Source organism: Haemorhous mexicanus, chromosome Z (assembly GCF_027477595.1).
Source record: "Haemorhous mexicanus isolate bHaeMex1 chromosome Z, bHaeMex1.pri, whole genome shotgun sequence".
NCBI classification, from domain to species: Eukaryota; Metazoa; Chordata; class Aves; order Passeriformes; family Fringillidae; genus Haemorhous; species Haemorhous mexicanus.
This window is the reverse complement of record NC_082381.1, coordinates 66649050-66673587: the sequence shown is the minus strand read 5'-3', so window position 1 is coordinate 66673587 and position 24538 is coordinate 66649050. Positions and strand designations below refer to the sequence as shown.

The 24538-nt window shown below is 37.2% G+C and overlaps 1 protein-coding gene across 2 annotated transcripts in view; it reads right to left on the bottom strand.

Annotated features, from left to right (window-relative positions):
• Nucleotides 1–1080: 1080 nt before the first annotated feature.
• The window catches only part of SCAMP1 (secretory carrier membrane protein 1), a 49276-nt gene continuing 25818 nt past the window's right edge, over nt 1081–24538 (bottom strand). For both annotated transcript variants that reach the window (XM_059836564.1, XM_059836565.1), the window contains exons 3-9: nt 22228–22326; nt 21856–21967; nt 15412–15540; nt 9624–9783; nt 7819–7920; nt 5914–6031; nt 1081–4327 (exon numbers count right to left, since the gene is read on the bottom strand). In XM_059836564.1, the coding sequence (XP_059692547.1) occupies nt 4163–4327; nt 5914–6031; nt 7819–7920; nt 9624–9783; nt 15412–15540; nt 21856–21967; nt 22228–22326 (885 nt within the window). In that variant the 3' untranslated portion in view covers nt 1081–4162. The remainder of the gene's footprint in view (nt 4328–5913; nt 6032–7818; nt 7921–9623; nt 9784–15411; nt 15541–21855; nt 21968–22227; nt 22327–24538) is intronic.

Here is a 24538-nt window from a genome sequence, read left to right as displayed (position 1 = left end):
CCAACAAAAAGCATAATTTTAGTTGAGCAGTTTATACTTCCATTAAACTGCTGGAAAATTTTGGGGTTTTTTCCCAGAACAAAATGTATGGTAGCACGAGCCACAAGTTACACATCCTTACCAATGCTTTTTTCTTTTCCCCTCAGTATCATGTGACATCGTATCCAGTTTAATCCTTGTATTCACTGTACAGTTTTGCTGCTGAGCTAGATCTACACTAGTGCCTTTGTCAATCTTCCTGATTTTTCTAATTATGAAAATAAAAGCTACTTGCAGACACAAAATAAATTTGTAGGAAAAAAGTACAAACTAATTCACATATGTTTTAATATAACTGAGTCAAACCTAATTAATTATTTGACCCACTGTGCCAGACTGCAGATTAATAACCAGAATGTTCTAGGTGTGTGCCTTTTCCTTGGCAGAAATAATCTTCCCAGAAGTATCACTGAGTATTTTCAATTACAGTACTCTTAACCCACGCTTTTCTCTCAATGTGTGCATGCTTTTCCATGCTTACAACTTCTTGAGAAAAGTAACTTAAGCAAACCAGAGGAATTATGTCCCATGAAGAGTACTAAAATTGTGTAATAATTCTAAACATAAAACATGACTGGATCATATGACACAACCATGCTTACATTTACAAGAAAGTACAAAACCTTCCTTCAGACTGCTGACACTGCCATTCTAGATCTGTAAACTACAAAAATCAAGTGGATGAAGAATTTCAATACTGATTGATGCATGCATGTGAGTGTCTTTAAAAACACATCTGCCATCTCCCAAAATAATCCTGACTGTACCTCAGAGCACTGTTCACTGTATCACTGCACGAATATGCATCATGCATTTGCAAACTTACCTACATCACAGTCATCTAGATGAAGTATCCAGCCCTTCAGAGGAAACCCTGTAGTAAGATGAGCACTAGAGAGCAGGTGCTAAAACTGACATTACATGAAAAAAAATCAACAGATTGTGCTAGTGACTAAAAAAAAGAAAGAGCAGGATAGCAGTAACACAGAAATGTTGATTCACTGGCAGAAATTAGGAAAATAAATACTACCAAAGCAAAAGTTTTTTCAGCAACTTCATTTTACTTTCAATAATGTTTTAAGAGTCACTTAATACCTGTAGAATTCCATTCAGTCATGACAGAGCATGTTTAATTTTAACCCTTGTGAGTTTACAGCACAAGAAGGTAAACTGCAAGTATTTTAAGAGTTTTCTTCGTAACAGTTGAGTAGACTAATGCTCTTTAACCAGATTTATTGATAGTGGACATTTTGCTTCACCATTTCAGCAGAAATACAGCATCTATATACAGAATTATAAAAAGCAAGTCAGACTTTTACATAGATCATCCTCCCTGCACATCACCCTGACTGTTAGAAGAAAAATCCCCATTATTGGTCAAAACTATACAGAGCGAACACCTAGGAAAAAAGTCTTTTTTTATTCTATGACACTGTGTTAATACAATAAATATACAAAACTTCTGAACTACCCAGACATGCAACAGAGGGACAGAAGAAGTGCATTTGTACAGAACCATGACATTCACCAGGATGGCAGAACATTGTTAGTAATTTACAAAATATACAAACATCCTCAGATAAATAAAAACAACTCCTAAGTTACAAATCAAAGACTACTGACATTCCAGTGTTTAAACTTCATACCGTACTCTGTTTGTCACAATACTACAAAAAGACAACTCAAGTGGGCGCCATACTCTGATTAATAAGAGATCGTAAAATCTAATTTTTGTTAGGTACAAAATATTTTTAACAAATTTCAGCCTTCTGCTGTCAAAGCTAAACAAACTTTTCCCTCCCTTTTGGGCTGAAAAGTGTCACAGATTTCTGGTTTAAAGAATTCACATGTGAAACAACCCTAAATTTCACTCAGAAGGCTTAAATCTGTACATTCAACCCATGATATTACAAATCAATTCTTATACACAGAACATTACATATGTTTTCTCAAAGAACCTTCAAACATTTGAGAAAAAAATCTACCTGTCAAATTCAGGTTTTATTTCTAATGTGTTTGGTGTTTTTTCTGATAATTATGCTATTATGCAATCTTCAACTTCAGTTAAATTGTAAGGACAAAGTCCCTAGGATTCCAATCCAAGAGATACCAAAAGAATTCCCTAAATTTAGATTTAAAAGTAATCCATAGCAGAGTTCCTAGATACAACCCTCAAGTTAAGTTTAAAATATGAAAAAAACAATCTTGATGTATAGCTTCTAGAATGATGGTCCCCTGATCTCAGCAGAGAACAGTGACTTTAATCTGGAAAGCTTTAAAAACATTCCATACAAATTTAAGTTCAATGTTAGCATGTCCACTATTATGACATTTTAACAGCCTTGTTAGATAGAATACTTAAGCACGTATATTCATTAATGTGAACTTCAGCATAGGTGAAACTATGTTTTTCAAATTCAAGTGTGGTTTAAAAAAATTAGTAAGTGAAAGGAGACTAACAGGAGAATTCATGCTAACAGTATATTACTGATTCAAGGATTAGGCTAGGGGAGTATTTTTTAAAATGAGCTTCTGTTATTATGAATACAGTGTATTGAAAGAGAATACAGTGTATTGAAATTCAGTCCACTTTCAGAATGTGGAGGGGCCTCAGGACTTTATGCTGTGCTATGATTCACCTTAAGAGCTGAATTAATTTCAGCCATGGTGTGTGTGTACTTACACAGGTTGTGGGATGTAATCTTTCCATTTTCTGGAAGAGTTTGAAAAACTGTGTAAGTATTACATGTAAGTCTCATGAGGCAATCCAAAAATGTAAGGTCTTCAAAGCAGAGAAACTCAAACTACACCCAATTCCTGACTATATTTTATTCTAGAATATTGTGATGGTATGTACCATTATGGATTGTTAGTTTCACAGCATCAATCTAACTTAGGCCTCCAATTCAATGAGATAAAATCTAACTTTATTAAAGATAAACATCTCTTCCTTTGCCAAATCAAAATAGTTTTAAAAGTTTTTTCCTATAGCTTAAATCACATCACAGAGATGGCTGAGTTAATATGAAAATTCATTCAAGTATCCGTTAAATGCCATTGCTTCAAGAGCCTGGTTTTAGACAACATTCCTGTTAGAAAATTAAATACTGTGTATATAGTGTTTTGGACAGGCAGTAAACAGAGTGACTGTCCAGGACAGAGATTTAGTACCACTGTTAAACATAAATCTACTTGAAAAAAAACTGCAAACAAAAACTAACAAAAAAAAATCCCAAATAAAACAAAAATACCACTGCACATAGAAAAGGGACAGGGGATATGTGAATACCGAAGTTAAAAATAGCAAATATATAACTTAGCTCCGTGATTGAAGTCACCAGTTAACTTCCTTAAACTGAACTATTCTATTACAGAGAATGTTTATGCCCCATAGTAATTTCTCACAGGTAGAGAAGACTCCATGGAAATACATACAAACAAATGCTATAAAGTGGCGCAGGTAAATTCTGGACCAAAACACTACCTAAACAAGATCAGGTAACTCAACAGTATTCATGCAAACTTACAGGTTTATATCAAAAGACTTACCTAATAAAAAGAAAACAAAACCAAACAAGAAAAGAATTTATGTTCTTTGCCTTACTTGTATTTGACCCCCAGCAGCTGCTGGAAGTGCAAAAACAGTAGTCAACCTAACTTTATCTCTCAGTCACTTCTTACTGACTGCTTATGACCTCACTTCTTAAGGTAGAAATAGGGAAATCAGTTCTTGCAAAGAAAAATAATTAATCCAAACTGCTTTCCTGAACTCAAAGAAACCGGGAGTGAATTGCTAAAAAACCTTCCAGATTCTTACTACATTGATTTGATCATTATATACCAGAGTTCATTCTCAGGCCAATTGTTGAAATTATTTATCCTCCATAAAATATGTAAAGCTCTACACTGCAGAATTCAACATGTTAAAGAAGGGGGGAAAATGGTTTTCTTCTTAAAATAAATAAATTTATAATAAAATAAACCAACCATTTCCCATTTAACCCATGTGCAGCTGCAGAAGAAACAAACAAGCTGTGTGAATTTTGATCTAGGCATTTAGGGAATACAGTAAGTGACTGGAAAATAAAGAACAGTTGAGGAGAACGGGGGTGACTGTGTTTCTCTACATCCGGTTACCCTTGAAGGCGTTCTGAGCCGCGCTGGTGGCCGCTGTGGAGGCGGCGTTGGCTGCAGCAGTTTGTACAGTTTTGTTGGACATCACTCCCGTGGCAAACTCCTGCTGCGCCTTCTCAAAGCTCGCGCCAGTCGTGCGGTACAGCCCGTGCACCTACGGAGGGGAAAAGCACTGAGAAAATGGTGCCACGCTTCCCATTTCTTAGCAGACCAACAGCAAAGTCTCAATGCAAATGGAGCTGTGAGGTGGGGAAATGTGGTTTGTTCATGTGTTTGAGTGAATACAGAGATGAGAACATGGAAATTTTTCCCAAAAACTTCTTGATATTTCATTGTCTTATTGCACGCACTATTTGACTGTGGGGGAAACTTGTAATTATCTGCAAGTTCAGAGGGGTCTCATTGTGTTCACTAAAATGTGTGATGTGTATTTGGTGAATTTTTCTCTACAATATTTAGAAACATTTTAGTTACTTTGACTGGTTACATGAGTAAGCAACACTCTGAATATTAAAAATTTCAAAATATTCTTATTACACAGTTACACATTTGCAGAACTAGTGTGATGACCAATAGCTCTGCATAATAACCAGAGGAATAAACAATATGACTTACAAACACTCTTAACAATATGGTATATAGCAAAATAAAAACCAACAAAACCAGACAAAAAAATCCTGATTAACTTCCAGTTATCAAGTATTGAAATTCAAATGCTATTTTTGACTCAGTTAAGTCACAAAAAGGTTGTGACTTAGCTAAATAATAACTAAAATAATACTACTAAGACATTTTCATTCCAGTGTAGCAGGAAAATTAATGTAATTTTCTTCTCTGTTATAAATGTGACTACTTCTCATCCATAAAGATAAACCAAGTCATATATGAATTATGCAGATTTTTGGAAAGAATCTTTGGTAAGAAAAGTGTAAAAAGATATTCCACCATACTTTTTTCTTGCTTGTTTCTTCTCATCTATAGAGTATTTCTACAGAAGACAAGAAAGGACATCTCCAGGCACACACTTATAATTTCTAGTTTACTGTGAACAGGTCAAAAGAATTTATGCATCTGTAAAATCTTTAAACCTAACTGTAACTGAGGTTGAATTACTGGAATCCAGCCAGCACATCATCATCCGAATACTCAATTACATTTATCTCAATGACTTACTAGTGCATCAGTATATCTATACTTAGATATTCTGGGTGGAAATTCACCGGAAGTAACCATAGAGAAAGAGTTTATTCCCTTGAGTTTTCATGCTCCTGCATCATTAGCTGGCAATAAAATATTTAAAAAGAGAGAAATAAAAATCTTTTTCTGAGGTGCTGAGCATCTCTCTCTTCTATTGATTTTAATGGGTATGATTTTGGTAAGAGCTGTAACTTAGCAATCATTTCAGTCACACTTCTCTGTGCCTGATGGACAATCTGGCATGTACAGCTACAATCAGAGTGTCCAGTGCTTTCACCTCCTCTTTCATGCTGGGGTTACCTCTCAGGTTCTCTAATTCAGAGCTATCATTCCCCATCTGCAGAATATACCTGCATTGTATAAACAGTATTTTGTAACTCCACAACAGTATAAGCAAGACTGTACAAACATAAATAGGCAAGGCTCACCTTAAATAATGTAATTTAATCCCCACTGCTTTATGAAAGAGTACCTCTCTCAAGACAGTAAGCAAAATCCAAATCAAACATAGGAAACAAAAGAGGGGAATAAAATGTAACTTACCTTCTTAAACATAACTAGTGAGATAACAGCAGATGCTGTGAAAAGTGCAGCTATGATTATCATCATAATGCCAACAGGAATACTCTTATTAAGTCCAGTAAGAGATGAAATCCACCCACTGAAGGAAGGAGAAATAACAAATTTTACTAGTACAGCACATGAACCATTTAATCAAAGATACCCTCACCAAAGAAAATTTCATAATTTCCTGGGTATGAACCATTTTGATTATTTTTGAAGAAAATCATGGGAATTTTACATAAGCATATTCTGGTTCTATGATATGCTTTTAACGTTTAATTTCCATTTTTTTCACTGAAAATACAGTGAAACTGTATGAAAAATTGTTGTAAATATTATTCTCCTTGAGCAAAATTGTGGAGAAATTAGAGAGCTGCTTCTCAGCTTCTTGAGGTTTTTTTGTTATACCATCATTTCTGATTGATTCAAGACTACATGAATTCATAGATGAGAAAATATCCCTAAAAAGATAGTTTCTAACATCTATAAATACAGAACAGAATACCACACATACACTGCTTCCATGTGAAGACTCATTTACTTGTATCCACACAGTGATGCTTTCTCAACTGAGGTTAATATAATTTTTTTAAGTAGAGAGCATCAGATGAACTAGTAGAAAAGAACTGCTATGTTAGTATCTACTTCAAGCACTTCCCCATTGTGCAAAATTGAAACACCAAGAGACACCAACAGTTTCAGACCTGAAAACTAAAAAAGCAGGTTGCCTTATGAACAAAACCTATGCATTAAGATGAATAAGATTTTTCCACATTATTAAAAAAAAAACCAGCAAAAAATTATGTAAATCCAAATCTTAAAACTTTCCCTTGCCTGCTTCACACTGCTTTGATATCCACTGTATCCCACTGCTATCTATCACAAAACCCCAAAATCTGAACTGTAATTAGGATTTTCTGATTATTTGGCTACTTTCACTACTCCTTCCCCAAGCAGGCTTAAAAACACACTTCCCAGACTTGGATGAATTAGCAATAGAGGATTCCAAAGGAAAAAAATCAGGCTCTTTTCTTACAAAACAATTCTAAAGCAATACTGTTTTCTCTGCCTTCCATATGTTTTGAGGTTTGCAGCAAAAAGTACTCATAGAGGGAAGTGTCATTACCCAACTACAGCACTGCCACTTATGACTCTTCATGTTACCAGCTGGCTACTACAACCTTGCTTTTAGTTAATTTCTTTATTTCAAGGACAGCGACTGATTCCCCATAGTTTCTCGCTGTAAAATCTAAATATTAGACCTCAAAGACTCAAAATAAAAGATAATATACATACAAGCTTCATGTAAAAGCTTATATATTTGCAAACATTTAAAAGAAAGATTAACTTATTGCAGAATATGGATGTGACTCAAACAAATGTACTTTTCAAATAATATCCAAGATATATTCACCCAAATGCCTTGTTAAGTTGTTCTACAAATTTTAGCCATAGATTTCTCAATAAGTAGCAAGTTTATAAATATAACTAGAAATACCTAATAATACGAAAAATATGCAAACAATATGTTGCGTCGTCTAAATTTTTGCTTTCCATTACCTTAAATGCAGAACGAGTAATAACACCTTACACCAACAAAACAGAGGAGGTACTGTATGAAAGAGTAAGTTCAAAGTGGTTTAAATTGAAGGATAATATTTTGACCAGTCTAGTAACAGAAGTACCTCACATTCTTTGGATACATTTCACCCACTTCTCCTAGTCAAGAGCACGCCAAAAATGCTCTATTTTGAGAGTTAAATGGAACATTCTAGTGAACACAAGATTACTCCTTTGAAAACACAGCCTGTATTGCAACTGGTACTTCAAGTAAGAGTGTTTGTCTTACAGACAGTACAACACCATGGCAAATGGAGTACTCACCAGTTTCCCCATCTTTGAAATCCTGCAGCTTGAAGTACATGTACAGCAAACTGACAGATATATACAAAGAAGAACACAAAGAACCTGAATGAACTGTCACTCCTGAAAGAGGTGGGGGAAAAAAGATTAAAGCAGCCAGAAAAGAAATTATTTTTATTCATATTCTGTAGTACCAATCTAACTTTTTACTGCATTAACTAGACAAAAAATACTTTCATTTATCAAGTGACATGAAGTATCAGCAATTCCTTGGTTTTTCAGAGCGTTTATTTACAAGAGCTGCTCTTTCTTCTTTAATATAGTGATTTTGCCACCTGCATCTCTAATAAAGGTGAGAATAGTTCTGTTCAGCCCAGAGCAGGGGCCCTTCAACTAACAATTTTAAGTTTATATTCTGCTCCACTTTCAGAGTGAAGTTCACAGTGATAGCAAGATGGGAAGAGACTATTTAACTTGTGAAAGGAAATAAGATCTCATATGGAACTACTGAAACACATAACCTACCAGAATACTGAAGCAGTTGCTATTTTAAAGTAAAATGTACAAAATACATTTCCTGGTTAAATTACTAAAATGCCAGCCTTACAAAGACTGAAAATAAATTAAAAAAAAAAAAAAGAAAAAACAACCCAGCCAAATAGAAATGTACAGGCAAAATTTCAATAAGACTCAAACTAATACTGTCAAAACTATTGACCATATGATGTGCTTCCTGCTAGAGTTCTTAAGAAAGTAGAAATCATTTAGTTAAGTCACAGAAAGAGAGTTTGTCTTTAAGAGCTCTTCCTGCTCTTCCTGCAGAAGGGAGTTTGTAATTCCTATACAACCAGTTCAGTTCAATAACTATTTCATTTTCAGCTGAGCAACTGACTGAAAGTTGAATATGCAAGTAGAGTTTTTCTTCCTCAACTAACCAATTTTCTCTAAGAAAAGCTGTGGATTTACTAGACAAGAAATGCAAGTAAAACTATTTGATTCCTTGAAGATTTGTGGGTATAGCAATACCTCCTTGGTTAGCAAAAAGAAACACTTCCTGTAGTCTAAGTGTTACAGCTAATTGCAACTTCTGGCCATCAATCTTTTAAAGCAAGAATAAGGGTATTTTAACTGAGAACATCCTGAATCATTTCAGCGTAAAAAAAAAAAAAACCTAACCCAAAACTTCAGGAGTACAGGACTTGAAATCTCTACATGCTCATCTTCACAAAGAAAAAGTTTATTTTTGCATGCAAACACACCATTCTATTCTTAATCACACACTTTATGCTTCTAAAGTTTGCAAAGATTGCTAAGACTAGGAAAAATACTAGTTTGTTTAATATATACCTGCTCTACTAATTTGTAAGAATCTCAGGCTATTTAAATTACAGATACTGTAGGTGTCTATCACTTAAAAATACAAGATTTTAAGAGTAGCTATTTATGAAGTTCATTCAGGAAGCAAAAAAATTAAGACACTATTGACTACCAATCTACTCAAATTCTTGAGGTGTAGAAACAGAGATTTAATAAGAATGTTCTTTGCAACTGTTACCAGCCCCTTATTAACTTCAACAAAGTTAAGAATTTCTGACAAATATTTTGTCTGTAGTAAAAACAGTAAATATTTTTAAAGGATATTCCATGATATTACTAACTACTGGCATCTGTATTTCAAATTCAACATCTGAATTAATGGCAAACATACTCTTTGTTTCTAATGAAAGCACTTTAAAGGATTATCATCATGATAATAAAGCAAATTCTGGAATGTTAATGCATTTTGACAAGTCCTTAAATATCCCAAGTCAAGCTGAAATTGTTACCTGAAAGCTCCATAAAGTGGTCTGTACCAGCAGACAAAAGAACAAGGAGTAAAAAGCAAGAACCAGAGAATACTCAATCCAAAATCAACCCCTCGTGTAGCATCAACGTAAAACCAGGCCAAACATCCAAAGATATTAAGAAACAGTGTCACTGTATGGACTGTAGAAGCAAAAGTAAAATAATCTTAATTAAGTTATATTTAAACAATAAATCATACAACTGCTTAAGTTATACCCAAACTTTTAAACATTTTAAATATTTAAAGAAAACAGCATTTTAAACAAAACATCAGCGTGCAGACAATACCAATACCATCTCAAGGCCTTCCGTAATAAATTGATTTTTTATAGTTTTCTAAATTTTAGGTAAACCCTGTATTCACAAGTGAGAGCACTCAACATGAAAATTCAAGTACCACCAGCTACCTGTCAATGGAAAATATCTTGTCATAAAAATAAAACACTTTCAAACATTAAATTGAGAAAAAAGAGGTTTCTACAGCTGCAATAACTGATCTTTTTCCTACGGTAATAACTGAATACAAATATTTGTAAGACCACTGAATACTTTTTGAGAGAAAGCTTAAAAATTACAAAGTCCATCACAGAATAGGCACTGTACACATTCAAATTTGAAAACAAAAATTTCCCAAATAGTCTTTCAACAGAAAGCTCTTTGTCCTCCATATAATAAAACAAATACTCCACTTTCTTCAGTAAAACATCGTCTGAAAGAAGCTGTTCTAGATGTTTTAATGTATTTTGTATATTCAAATATTTCTTAGAACACTGGTGCTCCTTAGAACATCTGCCTTTTTGGGGGTATGTTGTTAGCTCAATACTATAATTTTCTCATTGGCAGACCTTGTTACACAGTAACTATTCAATTTTTACTAAAAAAATGCATTTGCATTATTAAGTTTACTTCTTAGAACAGAATAAGGCAATATTAAGAAATATTACAACTACTACCTTCATGCTATCTGGCACAGAAGTTAGTTCTGCTAGACTTCAAAGATGAACATGAATTTTTCTCTTTGTTCAGCAATAACCAGTGATTCAGGAAGGATTTTGCTGTCTCAGAGAACAATTTCTTTCCTTGTGGATCAGGATAAAGTAAGGTATTTATAACTCCACAAACTGCTCCTGACAGCAATGACTTTCATTTTATTTAAGTTCAGAGCAACATTTTAGTCATTCTCCTGGACAGCAAGGTTAACAGAACAGGCAAGATACTAAAGATTCTGAAAAAGAGAATCCTGAAATTCTTTGTTGATGTCTTAATTATGACTTGAGCTCTAAATCAACACAATGGGGAAAAAAACTCTTAAAAGCAAGATGCAGAGATCACTGCATGGAAGACTGATGAAACTGAAAACATTTCCTCAGATAGATCATATTTTCTGGTAAGAGTTGCCAGAATCAAAACACTTTGTTCTTTAAAATAAAAGGCAATTACTGCACCTACATATCTTAGCACTGCCCCATAGGGATAGGCAAAACAACTCCTTTCCGAATTCATGTGTTTATCCCTCATAAAGCAATTGAAACTATACAAATCCCAGTTCCTGCCTTCCTTTGATAAGTACAAGAAAGGGGTATTCTCTCTTTTTCTACTCAGTAGTGGAACACATGGAGACCCCTATGTTACTAGAAACATTCAAATTCTGGTGGAGACTGATCTTTACAAAATGACTTTCTTTCAATAACTGCAATTATGGTTAACAGGACAAGTTTTAAGAGAGTACCATCAGTGCAGAAAAGGGTGAAGCATCACACCCACTACTGATACTAAAACCAGCAACACAGGGGTCTGCTTCACTACAGTAACAGAGAGACACGGCTGTAAAAAACAAGTATGAGCATGCTATAGAGGAAGACAGAAGACTTGACTGACAATTCTCACTTCACTGTGCTTGCCCTTCACTTGCTTGCTGCAAGATACAGAGAATCATTTATCCTTTGAGCCAACAAGTTCACTAAGGGATGTAGGAAAACCTAAGCTCTTGTATAAACAGACGTGTTTGTAGGTTCAGGCTAACATTTGTAAAGTACCTTCCACCTACCTGCCTCAGCAAATTAAACCATAATACAAGCTATTAGAAAATAATGACCACCTGGGAGCTGAAATCACCTAGGGCTTCATCAGAAGCCTGCAACATGCAATTTCTGTATGACAACCTCACAGCTATAACAATACAGTACTCTGTGTGATTGAAGAAAGCCTTCTAGTTTGTCTGTGGAAGCAGCTGAAGTTGAAAAGGAAGGTGTTCGTGCCAGAATAAGAGTCAACAATGGGAAAATACATTAGTTTAATAAATATTAATACTTTACCCTTTTTTTTTTTTTTTGGTATAAACTTCCCTGAACAGAAGAATTCTCATTTAGATATATTCCTTTTCTTAATTAAATACACTTTTATGATCCATAAATGTCTGAAAGTGAGTTGTAGATAAAGATCACAAGTTGCACTCAAGATATTTGGCATGTACATTATTGAAATGATCTTGCTATTCCATTTGGGACCATATGAAAAGAAATTTTTGGACTAAGCTTAATTTCAGTAATGTTTCATTGATTATATTTTCAGGAAACCTAAGTCCACCTCAGGACACATGACTGTCACCCTGGATTGGAACAGCCTAAAGGCAAACAGGATGCCTATAGAATGGAGAGTTTTGAAGCCACAAGGCAACTCACAAGTGAGGACTGGGCTAGTGAAGTTTGATCACCTTGGAGCACCAAGTAGCTTCAGATGTTGTTTAGGCTTTTGTTTCTAGTTCTGTCTGCTTACTTGGTAGAGATGTGCTAACATGCCTTACAAAAAAGACGAAGATCTTCCATAGGGAAAAAATAGATTATAAAACAGGTAACATAAGCATTAAACAGTCTTGTATCAGCACATTATCATGTGCAATCTAAAATGTGAAGGTACAATTTAAAAATTTCCTGATGCTACTAAAAAACATGATAATATGAAGTGGACTAACAGTGAATTTTTATGACAGCAAGCAGTCAAACCTTGAGAAAACATCACCCACCGGGAAAGGCTGAGTGAAATAAGCTAAGTAAGGCAAAAGGAGATGACTAATGGGGATAAATGTATTTTCCATAGCAACAGTGGATAGAACATGAAAGATCAAATACAGGAGGAGAGAATTAAATTAATATACCAAGAAGCATCTTCTAATTCTAAAAGACAGCAATACATTAGAAAACAGGCTTGGAGGGAGTTTGTAAAGCATCTGCCATTGGAGGTTCTCAGGGACAGGCAGAACAAACATCTACACAGACTGATACACACACACACCCCCCCACCCCCTCCCAGACACACACCCACACACACACCCCGTCTATCATATACTCAGACAGAGGATGAGATGAAACTCTCCTGAACAGAAAAAGAAAAAAGATGGCACTTCGATGTACTATTTTCTACCAGAATCTGTTCCATTCGTAACTTCAAATAAGAAATATTCTTTGAAAATCAAAGTGGTGTTTATTTTGCACATGCTTTCAGCCTGTGGGGAAAGTAGCTTGAAAACATGCTTTTGAGTCTGTTTTTGACTGTTAGCATAAGTCAAGGACATTGTACTTGACACTGGACACAGTAATAGCACAAAAAGATCTAAACATCAGTGCTCAGTGTTCATGAGCTAGGAAAACTGTCACTTTCATGTGTAAGCTCTTAAAGCACCAATGGCCACAATGCCAAGATAGACTAGAAAAGCTCCAATAGCAACTGCGAAAAGTCATAGCTAATTGATTATTATAGCTCACAAAAACATGTGAGCACTCAGTCTGTAAAAAAATAAAAAGTTTCTCCCCTGGAGAAAAAATGTGCAAAGATAAAACACATTAAAGAATTAGAAAACTCTGACTTCTGATACAAAAGGAGAAAAGAGGGATGAGTTAATGAAATAGGGATACAAACAGGGTTGTTTTCTCATGAAAGGAAGAGCATATGGATCTTAAACAGGTAAAGAAGTTTCCTCAGAGACATAAAAACCAAGAATGATGATATCAAATTAATACTAACTGTGGAAAGACAGAAAGCTAAACTAATACGTTTGTTCCTAGGGCTACTACAAAGGAAAAGGACCTGCTTTATAAAGTGCTGAGAATGCAGTACTAGATTTATCCAAATGTGATTATGTTCACAGAAGCCCTAGACCTTACAAGACACAGGAAGTTCTGGAAGAGGAAAAATAAAAAGAGGCAAGCAGAAGCAGGTCTACTGTGGGAATAAGTACCTCCTCAGAAGATAAGCAATCAATGAGAAATTAGACAAAGCACATAGATGCAATCCTAGGAATAAAAAGACCCCCAATTCAACAGCCGACCCTAAGGGATAGGGTTCTATATCAAATCTTTTTTATCTTTCTTTTTTTAACCATGAAATAGATTTTGTCTTTCTTTCCCTTTATTATGCCCTATTCCTGCCTTCCCAAGTAATACATGTAAGTCAGAGAGCACTACAGCTAAAGAACAAAGAGTGCAAGAAGACTTGGTTAAAACCACAGTCTACCTAGAAGATAGTCATGTCAGTATAAAAGCACAGTTCCTATGTATTTTGAAATAATATAATATTTCTTCTTACTTGTTGCCATAAAAAGGAAAATTAAGAAGAGTATTAATATTCCAATTGTAACTGCCCAACTTCACCTCACATTTGAAAGATATGCCCTTTCAGAACTTAGTCCTGCAAATGGCCAGAGTTGGTAACCATCCTAAAATTTTGAGTATTTCACCTTAGATTTCATGTACATCTCAATTATCTGTCAATTTTATGAGAGTGACCAGTCATACGCTCTATAGTTGCTTACCTGAAGATTAACGATCTAGCAACGAATATAGAAAGCTGCATATTACGATGAAGTGGAATTGATTTGATTCAGTGCTGTCTGCTCATTTCATGTGTTTCAATTACGTGGTTCAATCACAGCAATAAGATTACCAGAGTAACGTGTACAATTATGGAGATTTCCTAACTACATCTTAAGCTATGAAAAAAAGTTCAGAAAACATCTGAAATCCCCATTTTCTTAGGAAGGCTGAAAATATATTAAAGGCATTAAAGTATCTAAATCTTGCACTTTTGTCAGAGTATTTACTAGGCTTGTATCAATCACAGTGGACAAGGTAGAAGAAACAAGTATGGCATCTGCACACTTCTTTAATCCAGCATTTCTCCAGTAAAAACACAGACCCCCAGTGAGGGCAAAATTAATCATAAAAAGATGGTATAGAGCATTTTTTGCCTACAAAGGATAGTTTTAGTATGGATTGATTCTTCAGATAATTGACACTATTTCTTAAAATCGGGTAAAACAATATTAAGCCTTTGCTATAGATTAAAGCCATATTAAAATATATAAAATTATGTATATTAAAGTAAATGGATATTATACATCTTGAACTCAAAAGTCTATTAATACTAAGTCTGAGATTTATTCCTTAACATATAAGCTGATTTTAAAACCAGTAAAATTATTTCTATGTTAATAAATGGTCAAAGTTGATTTTATAACTGGAGAAACTTAAACCAGACAACTGCAATAAATTAGAACCAAATTGCCCTAGGATAATCCTTCTTTTTCTTCTGTGGAAGCTTTTATGATGTAATTCAATACTTTTAAAACTGAAGTTAACATAAAATTTTGCTTCAATATTTGGCTTCTGGATTTAAAATAATTATTCATTACAGATGCTCCAAAAGCCAAAGTAGCAGGTATATATTACCAAGTTTGACCAGGCACTTTGTTATTCCTAAAAAGGAAATACTTACACATCCACAAATAGTACATAATCTTTACTGTCTTCTGGAATTCTACAGGAATGTCTACTGAAAAATCCTGGTAAAAACAAGGACCTACAGGAAAATTCTCAGGGAGAGGTGGCCAGTTATTTTTTCTACCTGCAAAACAGAAAATAAAGGAAAAAAAGTGTTTATAATGTAGTTTCAGTCTCTGTACACTTGAAATAGATACATATTTGAACTTATTGAAGTGTTTAATGCATGAGTTTCTCAAGTGGATGGATAACTTGGGCTACCAAAACCCAAGAGTTTTAAGAGCAATTCTCAACATAAACTTCAGAAAATAAATACAATTAAGCATAGCCAGCTCAAGGAAAGTACAAGGAAAGTACAAGACTGAGCAGGAATCTAACATTTCCTAAAAAGTAAGAGAATTTTTCACAAAACAGATATGGACAGAGAAACAATTTCTGATAATTCCTTGACTTTTAAATGAGTATTTCCACACTCACAAAGTATGTTGAACACAAAGATAAGGGACTGAAAAGCATTCTTCATTTTCAGAATCCTGGTATTTTTAGTGTCAAAGTTATCTCTAGTTTCCAGTATGGTTTCCTGTCAAAACTTACCTAAAAGGCAGCAAGTGTCAAGAAAGACAGTTACTGAAATGGTCTGTAAGTACCTTTTTCTAAAAAGAATATGCCCTACAGCATCGCTGTATTTTGATACAGTTGTGTGACAGTGAGGATACTGCAAAGGACACAGGATCAGACACTTGGATTTCCTGAATGCTTATCTGATTGCAGGCTAGAGTTTACACTCTCTTGAACACAAGTCATACCAAGCACAGACTCAGAGATTAAGATGAGACAACCACTGCAACAAACCTTTGCCATAGCATTTCAAACTCTGAATGCAAGAGATTTATTAATCACCAAGTGACCAAACGAATCAGTTGAAATAGGAAGCAGCACACTTTTACTACGTCAAATGCAATGCCACACAGAACCTGAGCCAAGAAGGTCAAAGACATCAAGCTGAGGTGACGTACCAGCTCAAAGACCTTTCACTGTAGCAAATTTAGACAACATATGACAACAGTGTCCTAGATGTGCAGCTGGCATCTTAAGGCAAATGAATGCAGATAGCTAGAGAATTCCAAAAGACCCTGTTCTCCAATCAAGACCACTCTATGGTGTTTTCAAAAGAGTCCATATTAGTGTGCATGTCCCTGGGATCCAGAAATGCAATTCACGGAAAAATTCAAAGTTGTGCCAGAGTAGGTTCACAAAAGACATCAGGAAGCATTTCCTTACCAATAAAATGTTCAAACACTAGAATGGGTTTCCTAGAGGAGTGGTCAACATCCTCAGGTTGTCACTGTTTCAGGGCATATGAGCAATGCCCTTAATAACATGCTTTAACTTATTGGTACTGAAGTGGACAGGCAGTGGGACTATATGGCCATTGTCAGTCAGGAGAGCAGCAGCAGCAACCAAAGAAGGTTTTCGGGGTAAGTTTTGGGGGTGAAATCAAGCTGTCCAGAGGTTTCTTGAGCTCAGAGACACCTGAACAGCAGTCCAAAGCCCTGTGAGGACCCAGAAGCTCTCACTAAACAGTCAGGAGTGGAGTGAGCACTGCGAGGAGCAGTGTGGGAGATTTAATCAGCTTTAGGGAGCATGAGTGACCAGAACATGGTGCATCAAAAAGATGTGATGCTGCAGGGTGAGCAGGGAGGGTGCTGCAATGTGCAGATAGGACCATGCCTCAGGTAAGTGCTAAGTGCTCTAGGTCTCTGCCATAATGGTGGGCACTTGTCTCAGGATCAAAACAAGTGTGTCTACTGAGACAGCCCCAGAGAAGTCCGACTGATACATCCACTGGGGGAACTGATAAGGAAAGAGACATGAGTACAGATGGTAGTTTGCAATGGATATACAGATACTTCTACTGGAGAAAAGGCTTGCACCTGCATGAAATGTGCATAGTTTGATGAACTGCTGCAGAAGGTGGACAAATTGCAACAGGCTGTGCAGTATTAGAGGGACTAGAGAGAGAGAAACTGCTTCAAAACCATACACCTACAATGGACATCACTGAGTGTGAGACACCTTAAATCCTGGTAACCCACAAATACAGAGCTCAAGTCCAACCTCTACCCTCCGACATCCACACCAGAACAGATATGATGTTTTAAAGGCTTTAGATGTCCATTAGCAAGTCCAACAAGGAACATCTGGACCAGCAGCACATAGTTGCTACTGTAAGATGAAACACTGACTAATTGTGGCAGGCATCTATCTTAGGGTCCCCAAGACACAATCTACCAGTCCAGTCGAGAGTTACAAGAGGTAACGCTGCCTACCAGGGACTAAGATCCAGGATGCTGTCAAGAGGGTAGCCCAACTTGTCAAGAGCATGGATCACAGCTGGCCTGCTATTCCTCTCTCACATGGGTACAAATAATACCACAAGCCAAAAAATATGCAGGATCACAGAAGACTATAAAGCGGTGGCAAGACAAGTGACAAACACTGGTGCCCAAGTCATCTTCTCATATATCTTCCTGGTCACAGAAACAGGGACAGCCACAAGCAGCCACACTGTGCAGCTCAACATCTGCCTTCCTGGCCACCATCAAGGTTTTGGCTTTTATAACAATGGGTTTTGCTTGAATGATTGTGGCTTGTTAGGGAGGAATGAGATCCACCTGCTTAAAAAACGGCAAGAGAATCTTTGGCAGCATGCTGGCCAATTTGGTGAGATGGACTTTAGGCTACAGTACTCAGGGGGTAGGGTCCAAAGTGGCTATGATCATTCTATTGCTTCCTTCTAGGGATGAAGTCATGTCAACCAGCGCATCAACAGATGTTCCTTGACTGCTTCTCAAGATGAGAATCACAGGGCTAATGACATCAAGGGTGTTCATGATTACAATGAATCCTGTTACACCCTATCTAGGGAATCTGGATGCTGGATTACCTATCTAGGGAATCTGGATGTCTGAAGTTGCCTGTACACACACAGCAGCATGGAGAATAAATAAGAACTGGAAATCTGCGGTAGTTGCAAGGCCACCACCTCATTGCAATTACAGAGATATGGTAAGATAGCTCACATGACTGGAGTAATTGCATGCATGGCAGTGAATGTTTTAGAAAGGACAGGTCAGAGAGACAAGGTGGCGGAGTTGTTCTTCATATAAGAAAGAAATGGAATTGTATCAAGCTCCATTCAGGGGTAGACAAATGAGTTGACAGTTTATGGGTGAGAATTAAGGCACAGGCTAATATGGGTGATACTGTTGTGGGTGCTTACTTGTAGGCCACCTGATGAGCAGGAGGAAGTTGATGAGGCTTTCTATGGACAGCTGGCAATAGCCTCACCATCATAGGCCCCAGTTTTCCTGGGGATTTAACGATCCTGGTATTTGCAGGACAGCACGGCCCAGCATACTTAGACCAGGAAATTCCTGAAGATCACTGAAGACAATTTTTGATGCAAGCGGTATAAGAGTCAATGAACAAAGATGTGTTGTTGGACAATTGTCATGGGGTGATTTTTCAATGATATTCTATTCCTTAATCATCTGCCTTATTCCCAGAAACAGCTGCTGTAGCTTTAAGATAAATCATGGGGAGGGGCTGGGAGCCTTGGGCTCCTGCATGGGTTTAATTCAAAGCTTCTCTCTGGAGTGTGCGGCTGTGGTATGGGCCAGGACATCACATTCTTGCTTTCACTAGATTAGTTTTTGCTAGCTTAAGCATGGTTTTTCTTTTTTTTTTTTTTTCCTTCCTTTGCCCTGGCCTGGAGGCTGCAGCAAGAATCCTTTCAGCTGCATTTTGGCTTTTTTCTTGAATTGCTTCTGCTGCATTTTTGGTTGGAGATCCAAACTGCTGAGATGGTGGAGCAGCAGGGGGCTACTCTGAGCCCAAGACCTCAGGTAAAAAGGCTGAGCCAACAAAAGAAAGGACACCAAAATCCACTAGCTTCATCTGCTGCGAGGACAACAACAATGCCAGAATTTCCACAGGTTCCCATTTGTTTTGCCTGAGTTGTGGTGTGAACTCCTTTTTCCCCTGCCCTGAGATAAAGGGGCCAGCTGCCATTTTTCTCCTTCCAAGCTACACCTCCAGGCCCTGATGAGATGCACCCATACCAGGTGCTGGGGGAGCTGGCAGATGCTGTGCAGCTAAGCCACTCTCCACCATCTTTGAAAAATCATAGGAAACAGGAACAGGGCCCGATGACTGAAGGAAAGCCAGTGTTACTCCCAATCTTCAAAACTGGCAGGAAGGGGGATCCAGGAAAATACTGTCCAATCAGCCTCACCTCTATCTCTGGAAAGGCGATGGAACAGAACATTCTGGAGGTCAGCACCAAGCACACAGAAGAAAAGAAGGTCATCAGGAGCTGTCAGCAGGGATTCCCCAAGGGGAAATCATGCTTGACCAATCTGACAGCCTCTTGTGATGGCAGGGCAGGATGGGTAAGTGAGGGGAGAGCAGTGGTTGTTGTCTGCCTCCACTTCAGCAAGGCTTTGGACACCATCTCCCATAACATCCTCATAGGCAAGCACAGGAAATGTGGTTTCTATGAATGGACAGTGGGGTAGACCAAGGACTGGCTGAATGGCAGAGCTCAGAGAGTCAGGATCAGGGCAGCAGAATCCAGATGGAGACCTGTAGTCATTGGTGCTCCCCAGGGATCAATACTGGGTGCAGTCTCACTCAACTTCTTTATCACTGGCCTGGATGAAGAGATCCAAGGTACCCTCAGCAGGTTTGCTGAGGATCCAAACTGGCTGTGGCTGACACACCTGAAGGCTCTGCTGCCTTTGGGCTGGGCCTTGATGGGCTGGAGAGTTGGACAGAGAGAACCCTAATGAGGTTCACAAGGGCAAGTGCAGGGTCCTGCACCTGGGGAGGAATAACCCCAAGTACCAGCACAGGCTGGGGCTGCCCCACTAAAGAGCAGCTCTGCAGAGAAGCACCTGGGAGCCTTGGTGGATCCCAAGGTGACAAAGAGCCAGCAGTGTGCCCTTGTGGCCAGGAGGCCCAGTGGGATCCTGGGCTGCACTGGGAAGAGTGTGGCCAGCAGGTCAAGGGAGCTGATCCTGCCCCTCTACTGGGCCCTGGTGAGGCCACATCTGGAGTGCTGTGTCCAATTCTGGGTTCCTCAAGACAAGAAAGAAATGGAGCTTCTGGAGAGGGTCCAAAAGATGATGAGGGGTCTGGAGCATCTCTCTTATAAGGAGAGACTGAGAGAGCTGGGCCTTTTTAGTCTAGAGAAGAAAAGACTGAGAGGGGATCTCATAAATACACATAAATATCTGAAAGGTGGGTGCCAAGAGGATGGTGCCGGACTTTTCAGAGGTGCCCAGATACTGGACAAGAAGCAATGGCAATGACTAAAACACAAGAAGTTTCATTTACCATGAGGAAGAACTTCTTTACATTGAGAGTGCTGAAACTGGCTTTGTGGAGCGTCCCTCTCTGGAGACTGTCAAAACCCACCTGGATGCATTTCTGTTCCTGTATCACCTGCTCCAGGTGACCCTGCCTTGGAAGAGATTACCTCCAGAGTCCCCTTCCAACTCTATTCCAACCACTATTCTGTGATTCATTGTATGTCCCTTCCAACTGAAAATATTTTGTTCTAGTCTACAAAATCTCCTGACCACTTGAATTACTAAGGAATTAAGCAATTTGAAATTGTAACATTGCATATTCAAAAAAAGACCAGCACGTGTGAAAATAAAACAGAACTGTACATAAAAGTGAAATGACCAGATAAAGTCAACCTTACACACAATGGTTTGCTTTGTTGAGTTTTGGGTTCTTTTGAACTTCAGTCTGAAGTTCTTCCTTTTGAAAAGGAATATTCCCACAGATGTACTTGTAGCAAAGCATCTTCAGTTAAGAGGATGTAAACCTTACAGGTGTGAAATGCGGTAAAAAACGATTGATTTTCCACCGCACAGTGTTTGTGGCATATAAAAAGATCTAATAAAAATTTAATAATAGAATAGATCTTTCTGCTATTTGTGTAGAAAATTATGTTTGTAACACAGCAAAAGAAAACCAGAAGAGTTCTCATACAGCTGAAAACAGACAAATGAGAAATCCGAGATGTTATTTTGAGAAGTTGGTTATACTTCATCTCAAAATGCTCCATTTTTATTCAGTAGGGTTACTCAGATACTAATCTAGAATAAAAACAGTACAGAATAATAGAGAAAGAGAATTACATGCTACAGATGCCACATTTAAAATTTAAAATTTTTCCACTGAAAATCTGAAAGGAGAGTGCAGTTTATTCACTGTATTCATCTTCTCAAGGGAGATAAACTTCCTTTTCCTGAAGACATTAAAAAAATCCCTCTTCAATCTGCTTCACAATGTCACTGTAAAATTAAAAGTTTCTAAGGAAAAGTGAAATTTCAGAAATATAAAGTATATTTTTCATGCATACCCCCTTGCTGATTGAGACTCTGCATTTCCCTTTCTCTGCGATCTAGTTCAGCTGCTTTTCTTTCCAGTTCTTCCTGACGCTTTAGCAGTTCTGCCTGGGCCAAGGCATGCTCCTGAACAAAACAAATATCACCAGATATTGACAAAAAGTATGAACATGGTATAAATATTCCAAGTCTTTTCACTATTATTAAGCATCTCCACTTATGAAGACTGACCCAATATAGCACAAATTCACTTATTTCCAATTAATTAAAGGCAGTATTAATTTTAATTTGGAAAGCAATACTTATTTACAAAATATATTATTCCAGAAGCATATTTAAATAATAATTATTAAAAGGAACCTAGTGCCTAAAAGTTGTAGACAAACCTTTGCTATTTGTGTGTAGGAAGATGGTTCTTCTGTTGGTTTCATTATTGCTGGCTGGGTACTGGGTACATTCGGCATTTTCACATTTCCTGGAGGAGGCTAAGAAAACAAGAGACAATTATAGAGAAACATTTCCCTATTGTAATAAACTTCACTATATCTGTAAGAACCAATTTAGACGTTTTAAAGGAAGTGCTACTGAAATAAAATGAAAACTTAATATGCTGCTTTCAATATTTACAATCTTTATAAAAAAGACATCAGGTAAGTTCAGTAATGCAGGTTATCTTCCATTACTTTTAATTAACACACAAAGAATTTTAGGAATTCAGTAAAAGTAAATGGAATTTTGATTTCATTCAGACATGAATATTAATACAACCAGTAACTGTTTCAGAGGAAGAAGCATTTAAGAGTCATCTATTCATACTCTGAAACACAATGTAATTTATTAACTCTGAATGTCTTCCAGAGCCTTCTACTTAACAAAGGCTTGTATCATTCAGCTAACTAGAGAAGTAATGTAACATATGAAACTTTCAAATTCAAGATCCATAATCTATTGCTTTACTATTTCACCAATTTTTGCTAGCTATCACTCCAGAATTTCTGCTAGGTTAATACATGTGTTAAGAATATAATCCCAGCAAAATAAGCATTTTAGCAAGTGTTGCATTTCAGACATTGTATTTAGAGGATACAGACTGTTGCTGAAATACAGTAGTATTTCTTTCATTAAGCACAAAAAAGTACACATTTTTGATACTACAGTGTTTTCATACTTACTTAGCTCCCTAATGCGTGCACAGGGAAACAAAGTTGTAGTGATCAAAACAATCTTAAATGCTTGAAGTTCAATATGGCTTTAATGTGTTTTCCCAAGTTACTACTCAAAGATCACAGCTATGCACAATAGGCACAGATATTATAAGTTATCTACAATAGATGAAAAACCTAGTGAAGAAAGCATCATGATCATAGAGCATTTCTAGTTGAAAGGAATCTATAAAGATCATGGAGTCCAACTCCCAGCTTAAGCTGGTTAAGCAGGACTTTTCCCCTCAGGGACCAACTGTGGCTCTGACTAATGACTGTATTGTCTCTCAAGGGTTTGTCCCTTGCTCACACAATAACCTTCTCTGTAATTTTACCAGGCACTGGAGTAAAACTTATTGGCCTGTAATTACCAAAGTCTTTCCTCTTAGTCTTACTGAAAACTGGGACAACATTTGCCAGCTTTCAGTCAACTGGTACCTTTCCAGACTCCCATGACCACTGAAAAATAACACGGAGAGGACCCACAATAATGATCAGCTAGCTCTTTCAGTACACTGGGATGAATTGCATCAGGCCCCACTGACTTACGTGCATTCAGTTGGAGCAGTAAATCCTGAACAACTTCAAAGTTTACAAAGCCTTCGAGTCACATGACTACAAGGGTCCCTGGGCCCATCAATGATGTTACAGATAGAGGTAAAAAAGGCATTGAACATCTCTTCTCTGTCCACACCCTAACTGTGAGGTGACTGACCTTATCAAGTAATAGACCAATATTGTCTCTGAACATCCTTTTGCTGTTGATCTTTTTAAAAGGCCATTTTGTCATCCACCACAGTGCTGTCCAGTTTGGATGCTCATCAAGCTTTAACCACACAAATCTCCTTTCCTGCAGTGGCAAACAGCATCTCTGCAAACCCTCCAGTGTTATTTGTCCTTGTTTTCAATGTTCAAACACCTCCCACTTTTATTTAAATTCTATAAAAAGATCCCTGCTCAGCCAAGTTGGCCTTCCGATTCACTTCCTTGAATTACAATACTTTGAAATTGCTTGCTCTTGAACTCTTAAAAGATGATTCTTTAAAAAATTACCATCATGCTTTTTAAACTCAGTTTGCTCTAAGCCTTCCTGCCAAACTAAAGTACTTATTTTTATAACCCTAATCAAAGTTGAGAAGCAAAAAGAATACCATAGCTACTTACAATGAAACAAACAGAAGTATTCAAATGCCTTGGAAAATCATTTCACTCACAAAATAATGATCAACAAAAAATGCTGCAAAACATAGCTGCTCAGTCTGGGCTTTTCCTAGAAGTGAGGAGTACTGAAGTTGTATCAGTACACTCAAGGTCTAGCATTGTGCTCACAACCTGGGCTGCATCCAAAGAAGCTTAACCAGAAGTGGCCCATGTCAGTGGAAGCAATTCTGTCCCTCCTCTCACCTCTTGTGATGCCCCAACTAGATTACGGCATCCAGCTCTGGGACCCTCAGTCTAAGAAGACCATGGACATGGTGAGTTCAGAGGAAGGATA